Source organism: Populus trichocarpa, chromosome 16, assembly GCF_000002775.5.
Source record: "Populus trichocarpa isolate Nisqually-1 chromosome 16, P.trichocarpa_v4.1, whole genome shotgun sequence".
NCBI classification, from domain to species: Eukaryota; Viridiplantae; Streptophyta; class Magnoliopsida; order Malpighiales; family Salicaceae; genus Populus; species Populus trichocarpa.
In genome coordinates this window covers 10,135,865-10,144,312 of record NC_037300.2, presented here as the reverse complement: position 1 = coordinate 10,144,312, position 8,448 = coordinate 10,135,865, and the positions used below count along the sequence as shown (strand labels likewise).

At 29.7% G+C, this 8,448-nt stretch overlaps 1 protein-coding gene across 2 annotated transcripts; it reads right to left on the bottom strand.

The window, feature by feature from the left end:
* Positions 1-5,190: 5,190 nt before the first annotated feature.
* LOC7468815 (40S ribosomal protein S7) lies at positions 5,191-7,678 on the bottom strand. Of its 2 annotated transcripts, none has more exons than XM_006373856.3 (6): positions 7,519-7,678; positions 6,492-6,614; positions 6,328-6,401; positions 6,085-6,208; positions 5,674-5,856; positions 5,191-5,559 (listed from the first exon to the last, which is right to left on the bottom strand). In XM_006373856.3, exons 2-6 carry the CDS (start codon positions 6,564-6,566, stop codon positions 5,440-5,442), a joined length of 576 nt encoding a protein of 191 aa, XP_006373918.1. In that variant the 5' UTR covers positions 6,567-6,614; positions 7,519-7,678; the 3' UTR covers positions 5,191-5,439. The 2 variants fall into 2 exon arrangements, with proteins under 2 accessions (XP_006373918.1, XP_002322916.1); XM_002322880.4 differs by having other exon boundaries at positions 6,492-6,576; positions 7,519-7,674.
* Positions 7,679-8,448: the final 770 nt, after the last annotated feature.

Sequence of the window (8,448 nt, the reverse complement as noted above, 5' to 3'; positions counted from 1 at the left end):
GCTTTCAGATTTGATGCATGAATTTTAGCTGAAAACATCATTTCCCTAGAGATATATTAGGACTCAAATTTATTGTTTAATATTTTTCTTAATTATTTAAATTTGGTTGTTATTATTTGAGGATAATATTTAGAATATTTTAGGAGATTCAAGGGGCTTCTAATATAGGGATGAACTTTAAAAGGAAAAAAAAAACAGACTAGGGATCTCATTCTTCCCTCTTCCTTAACAACTGCTTCAAGTTTTCATCATGGTCTTGCATGCCTGAATTTTTATAATTGGTTGGAGGCATACTAGTGTATTATTCGTTGTAATCTGCTGCTAGATTAGATATCAAATCCATAATTGTTTGATCCTTCTAAGTTGTGAAGCAACTAAAATTTAATGATTTGTTGTGTCAGAAATTATTAAATTTTAAGAAGAATAATTGACTAAATTAAATGCAATTGCTTGTGCTTATGCTTTTTATTTTTATTGATCTCTCTAATTGTTAAGGCATGCTTGTCTTGAGTTGTTTAGCAGTCAGGATTAATCAAATCGCTTGTTTCTAATTAACTACAATGGTGAAAATAATTCCAATGATGAAAATTCAAAGTGTGAATTGATATATACTTGCATTGATGATCAATTGCAAAACTTTTGATGGTGGATATTGACTTTATGAAAACCCGATAAATTATAATTTGAAAAAAATAAATAAAATATTAAATAGAGTAAATAAAAGGATTTATGGGATACAATAGAATAAAAGAGAAGGTGTTATAGTGTAAATTAAGTAAAAAGAAGAATTGACGAACAAAAATAGAAATAAAAAGTAATGAGGGTCAATGTGTAAAAATATAAAAATTTAGACTATAAATGCTCCATTTCTTCTCTCTTGGCCGATGGTTTGAAACAAAAAGAAGGGGAGGATTTGTGTGATTCTTTTGTACTTAAATTCTTGTTGATTTCACTAATAAAAATGTGTAATCAGAGTGATTAACTTAGTTAAATATCAAGAAGGGTGATTTTAATGTGGTGAGTGCTTTGGAAGAAGAAATTCAAGCTAGGGTTTGAAGAGGTAGGAGAAGAAAACTTGATTTTTTCTTGCATTCTTTCCTTGAATCATTATCAAAGTAAGCTAAATAACATGCTCCAAGTGATTAATTCCTTTAATTTTATGTTCGATGAAGGATTATATACAATTGTGATTATGTGAAAATATGAGTTTATGATATAAATTATGGGAATAATGCAAATTATGATTGAACCATGTTAGAAAGCATGAATTATAATTGAGTATGTGTTTAATTTTGAATAAAAGAAACAAAATTCCTTTCCCCTTTTTTATTAGAATTGTCAGCCAAAGAAAAAAAAAGGCGATTTAAGGTTTTAATGCAATTATTTGGAGAATGTAGGAAAATATAGGTTTGTAAGTGTTATTATATGAAATGAGTAAGAATTTTCAAAGAGAAAAGAAAAATCATAACTTTCTTCTTTAGGTGAATTTTGGCTAGAAGAAGAAGAAAATTAGGAAAATTGAGTTTTGATAAAATTATTAAGAAATCTTGCCAAATTATAAATAATTGATGTTGATATGTTAATTGAATAATGATTTTTGTAAAAATAATTAAAAATAGGATTTTATCCTCCTCGAATTAAAAATTTAATCAAACTTAACTAAAGGTGTTGGGTTTAATTAAGAAATATGTAATTGATATTAGAATTGTACTGGTTCAAATGAATGAACAATGACATAGTAAATTGTGTTGGTTCAGAGAAGACCGCAGGACCTAATCAGCAACAAGAGATCTCTTTGCGCGCACAAACACGAAGTAAGTGTTTGACACCTTAAATTAACTAAATAGCTTTTTTTTTAATGATTGTAGAAGGATTTTTTTGTAGATTATAATTTAGTATAAGTTTTTTTAAGAGAGAGATAGAGAGAGAGAATTTAATGTCCTATTGAATGGGCGAGTTTAGAAAATTATTTCCTGTTTATTGGAAATAATATCCTATTGAATGGGCAAGTTGAGAAGATTATTTCTTGGATGAAAGGAATAATGAACAAATAAGCAAGTTAAAAGAATTAATTTCTAGGTTAATGGGATAAATACTTGGCATAATAGATAAATTGTAAAATATGTGGGTTGTTAGATACACTCTTCGTATTTTCATGAATTTATTTTTATCTGAAAATTGTATTAAGAATTTATGAAATTATTAAATTACTAAAGATAAGATATTTCATTTAATGACATGAGAATTACTTTAATATACACGAATAGTTAGTCCTTAATCAATTATTTATCAAAATATACAATTTTAATCATGTTTAACTATTCGTGTATATTTAAGCACATCACACCTTCAGACCGGAAAGTAAATGCGTGGATAGATAATTTTGTTAAGAAATTGATGTATGTGGAAGAACTATTATTTTGTTGTAATATACTATTGTGTTTAAGAATTGTAATGTTTAACTTAATTATTTATGTATGATGTAATTTATGATGTTGCTATTATTAAATTGAATTACGGTTGGTTATATACATATTTTAAGCACAATTACCTTCAAGAGAAATCGATATATGTTATAAATTAATTAGTTTTAAATAATTGTTCTATAAAAAATAGAAATGAGATAATGATATTATGGTTGAGTTTTAAAAGTCCAAATGATAGGACGAAAATTATGATTAATGTTTATAAGTTGAGAAATATTGAGTCGATAACTTGATATCAAAAGAATATAAAGAAAACTCTGCTGAAATTTTAATAATATATATATATATATATATATATATATATATATATATATATATATATATATGTGTGTGTGTGTGTGTGTGTGTGTGTGTGTGTGTGTGTGTGTGTGTGAGATATTGGTAACTACGAATATATTTCATATAATTTGAGTTTATATAATTTGGGTAGTTACAGACTTAGACCAAAGTTTGTTCTTCTAGTTAATTTCGATCTTTTAATTAGAATTGTTCTCTAGTTGTTTTTCTTATAATTGTTTTTGTTATACTCGTAACCCCCTTCATCCTTGTTCACTTAGCAACACTAGACTAGATATTCTTCGTGAGAACGATCCTTACTTATACCACTACATGTATTTTTAAGAGTTTAGGTTTTATATTTGAATGCCTACAACAACACACCAAATCTTTTAAAAACAATCGTTAGTTTTTTTATAGTTATGGTTTCGACATAATTCTAATTTTTTTGGAACTAGGCCTTGATTTTATAGTGTTTTAAAGGTAAACGCCATTCCAAGCAAGATTAGTTGCCGTTAGGCCATTAGCCCCACCTTCTCGAGGCCAAATTCCATTGTTTTCTAGGGTTTTTAGGCATTTTTGTGTTTTTGCATAGAATTTTTATTTATTTTCATCACTCTAGATTTTTTTCTTGATTTGTTTTTCATGGTTTATTAAAGTTTCCTTGATTGTTTATGATTGTAACTCAATCTTTTAATTAAGAAGATTTGTTCTGTGATCTAAAAATAGAGAGAACCTTGCACAAGTTAAGGAGGGAAGCTTGAAGAAATCCTGGAGAAAATGATCTAGCTTTTGATTCCCTTTTTGCTAGGGATTTTGATCTAGAAGGAAAGGAAATCATGTTTGAAATTGAACTTTGAAAGTGCTTGTCGCCTCTTATTTGAATCAACAACCCTCATGCATAACATTCCTTACTTTAGATGCTGATAATAGAGGAGCTTTGGTGGATAAAACTCTTGAGGCCACAAGAACTTAAGATCAAGATAATTCAACAGAAAATAAAGTGGAAAAACCACAAAACTCAAGGATCAATAACTTTCTGTCGAATGATAATATTAAAAAAAAATATTAAAAAAAACCAAGTCAACCAAGGTTAACTCGACTAACTCATGACTTGGGATATGAGATCAGAATATCCCTATAGAAAAGCAAACAAAAAACAATCATGAAACTTAAGGCCCAATAACCTAATATTGAATGACTAACTCATGACTTGGGATATGAGATCAGGATATCCTCATAGAAAGGCAAACAAAAAACAATCATGAAACTTAAGGCCCAATAACCTAATATTGAATGATAAAATTTTAAAAAAATCAATTTAAAAAATAGAGACATAAGTTAAATCAAGCTACTCTTCAAAATTAATAACCTTAGATCATAAAATAAAGATTACTCGGTAAATAAGAAAAAATCACAAAGCAAAATTCATAATCATCAACAATTAAAAAAAAATATATCAATCAAAATAATAAGAATCAAATTTAGTACAAAAACTAAATGAAAGAAAATAATGAGAGACTAAATTGAAAATAAAATAAATCAAGAAAATGATAAAAAAAACAACAATCAAAAGAATGAGAACCAAATTAGATATAAAAATTAAATGAAATAAAATATCGAGGGATAAAATTAAAAAAATAATCAAGAAAATAATTTTAAAAAATAGCTATAAAAAAATAATGATGAAATTAGATACAAAAATTAAATAAAATAAAATACGTAAGAACAAAATTAAAAAAAAAAAAACCAACTTAAAAAAAATATTGGAAGTAAAATAAAAAATAATTAAAAAATAAAGACTAAAATTAATGCAAATATAAACTGCTGGATACATTTAATTTTTGAAAAAATTGGGCAAAAAGAGAAAAAAAAAGAAAAACAAAAACCTCCACCATGCAAAAGCTCCTAATGATCTTGAAGAAAATATCACGAATTTGAACACCATCAAAGAAGGTGGCATTTGAGCCACAAGAGATATCATAAGCGCCACTCAAAGAGCGTCGTTTTCACATTGTTTATAACTAAAAAAACCATGATAAAAATATAAAAAAAATCCCTATATATCTTTTTTATTTTTTTGGCTTTTAAAAATAATAATCATTTTAGTGTGCGGGCAAAACATTAAAAAATTGAATAACCCCGGGACTCTAGTTTTGAGTCTTGTTCCAGTGTTCTGATACCTTTGTTAATATTATTATATCGAAAGTTGTCTTCGAATATCGCATGTAACCCGTCCACGGGTAACTTCAAGTTTAATGTTACATCGTCATCATCAAATTTGAATCATAGGCAGCCAGTGACTAAATATGGAATCAGCATGCATTCACAAATCCACTAAATCCCCAATACTAGTTCTACAAAACCAAGATGCATCTAAAAGACATGTCACATGAAATCACCCTCACAAATTTTCACCAGCAGCAGATATGGGAAAACCAAATTACTTCAATGAAGGTGGCACGCTATACAGCCATCAATCCACGAGAGTTTTCATAAGAAAAATCCAGAGGAACTTTAAGTACATGGCAAAAGAAACATTGACGAAAGTTATTTCCTATTCAAAAAGACATTCAACCAAATTCATGAGTCAAAATTTTAAGTATTATCCTATGTGCTGCACTTATAAAACTCTGGAGTCTTGAAAAATAACAAAACAAAACTCATCAACAGCTCTTCAGGCCTCTGTGATGGGGAAATCAAAAACCACATCTTTCCCTGTAAGCTTCCTGTAAACTCCAGCAAATGACTCCAGCTTGTACTCGGTGTTATTGCGCTCCTTGGGATCCAAGAAGATCTGACAAACAAACAAAAAAATAGAGATTTACTGAGAAGGGCAAAGATTATGGTGATAGAGAATACAATTCCAACTATAATTTTCTGTTCCTTTGTCTTAAAGTGTGAAAGCTACCTTGCTAATTTTGGATCCATCAATCCTGTATCTGGTGCGCTTTCCAACAATCTCAGCAGGATAAACTAAATCCTCAAGCATGGCTTCATGCACAGCAGTTAGGGTGCGGGAGCGGGGGCGCTGAACAGCAGAGCCTTTCTTGGGTGGACGCACAATCCTTCGGGTAGCAAGCAGAACAACATCCTGCCAAAATATCAGAGGAATTGAAACATGAATCAGAATTCAGATTCAAACAAGTATTGAATTGAAGCTGGGATTGACATAGTATGTTAACCACGACTAGGAACTACAAATGCTAAGCACCTCCTTCTATGGACTTGAACCTTAAGCCTTGAGGTTGCAAGCTCTAAGCTTCATATTCCCCCTCCTCTATTACACATGTAGAAAACTAAGAATCTGAAATAACATTACCTTCCCACTAAACTTTTTCTCCAGCTCTCTAACAAGACGAAGATGAATCTTGCGATAAGCCTTCCTTAGTCTATAAGGAACATAAATGACAATAGCTTTGCGATTTCCAGCAACATCTATTTGACTGCAAAATTTGCAAAGTTTAAATTTAGCAAATAGACCTGGCACCAGAGGAAAAGCAGAAAATTGAGAGAAGAGAATGGAAAAGTTTCTTGTAGAACACACATAAAATTATGTACATACACTGCAGAATTTATGAAGAGATCCTTTAGATCAGTTTTCAGTTCCGAGCTGGTATTTTCCAAATCAAATAATGCCTGCAGAGAAGAAAGCATTTAGATTTCAACATATTTAATTCGTTTAAACCATGAATCCAAAGAAACCAGATTGAATAGTAAAGAACTAACTTGGGCAACAGTCTCCTCAAACTCAGTGGGTTCTGCATCCTTGTCTTTCTGGATCTTCTTCTTTGTGGTGAACATCTTCACAGATCTGGTTAGCAACAGCACGAGCTAGATTCAATGACTGAGCTGTAATTATCAATCTAATTTCATCAGAATGAATAGCTGGACATCCATTATGAGTTGTCATCCTAATGAACACCTAATTTCCGTTGACTCTTTCTCTACTTGTTCAGAAATAAACTAAGAGTTAGAGAACAAAACATTCATGGATAATGAATACCAACAGGTAGTCTAATGTCAAAAGGCAGACCAAACTTCAGACCTTAATACATACTGCATTAGCCTATTACTGCAACCAATGTTGGTTTATATGTCATCACGCTTAAACAAACAAATGGTAACTACCAAAGGAGAAATTAAAATAATCTACGTTAACCCACATGATGCAGCAGAAATAATTTTATAGGTGTTTCTATCACAAAATTTAAACAACTACAGGCGGCCTAGCAAATAATTATGCCTTAAAATACAACAATTCAACACCTAAAATCAATCCACACAAGTCCTTTTCCACTAAAAATATTTCCTTTTCCATAATCTTAACACTAAAAAAATCCGTTTTCAATTCTCCGCTGTATCGTCTTTGTTCCAATTACTAACAAACCAATCAGATTGAATCATAAAAACATCAATTGTAAGAATTGACAAACGGAAACAAGATAAATGCATATCTATTATACAGTTGCTGAACTGTACAGCACACAAAACAGCTGCCTCGATCTTTCAAAGGAGTGCAACGTGAACCAATAAAAACCCATTTGCTTTGGAGACAAGATACACTATCATTAGAAAACAGACGTCAAGATTCAAGCTTCTAAGAGAACCCAGTTGACAAACAAGAAAAATAGAACAGCCCATTCGATATTAGAAGCTAAAAGAATCACAACAAGCAATTATATAGCTGGTTCAATCTGCTTGGCATTGATGAAAAGGAATTTACAGAAAATTCATTTTAGTTTCTGAGACTTACCAGGCAAGCAGCGGTCAGGAAACTGCTGATATGGTTGCTGTCGATGCTACTGCTTTTTAAGGCAGAGAGATCGAAGAGTGGCTCAGAGCAGGTTTAATAGTATGGAGGGAGACTCAGGGATACACTTGCCCTATTTTGAACGGCTAGGATTTATTTAAGGAATTCGACACGATCCGTTGATATTATTGATATTTTTATTCATGTTGAATAATAGATAATTACATGATACGTAATTATGTCAGATAAAGAAATTACATGATACGTATTACATATTAATTTATTATATATCATTTTTTCTAGTAATTACATGAATCGTAACTTATTTTGCAAATATTAATTTATTTTATTAAGGACTTTTACTCTAAATAGAACTGAATCTTCTAATTGATTAAACAAACTTGTGTTGTTGCGGGCAATTATTTTTTTATATATATCTTTCCTCATCAATTTAAACTCTTATGGGACTTGGTTGATTTCATTGTTAATAATTACTTTTAGCCTTTCTTTTTCTGGTGTGATAGTGAATAATTATATTTTTATATAGTTGACACATGGATGCTTATTTTAATATAGGCAATTACTTAAACATTTTCAAACTTTTTAGGATTTGAAAATTTTTAATGTTTGTATTGGTTGATTATCTAGGGACTTAAAAACAAAATAAAGTTATAAGATAAGTGGTTGCATAGTTTTTAAAAAAGACTAATCACACTAGTTTCAAAGAAACATATAAAAAGTTGGATATATATAAGTCAAAATAAAAATCATAAAAAAAAATCCTTTTTTCTAAGAACAATTACCCTATATGTTTCTACCCCTAGGTTCATTTCTTACAAATTATTATTTGTATGATTATTTTCTAAGTTATGAGTTTAATGTAAATTCGGAATTAATTTAAGAAAATTAATTCATCATATTTATTGTTTTAGG

What these genes read in the sequence shown, in the direction of transcription:
- LOC7468815 (XM_006373856.3), bottom strand. Translation starts at nt 6,566, where the DNA reads ATGTTCACCACAAAGAAGAAGATCCAGAAAGACAAGGATGCAGAACCC. An exon ending in TTGAGGAGACTGTTGCCCAA is followed by an intron (nt 6,402 to 6,491) that starts GTTAGTTCTTTA and finishes TCTTCTCTGCAG; the next exon opens with GCATTATTTGATTTGGAAAA. An exon ending in AGAAAAAGTTTAGTGGGAAG is followed by an intron (nt 5,857 to 6,084) that starts GTAATGTTATTT and finishes ATATTTTGGCAG; the next exon opens with GATGTTGTTCTGCTTGCTAC.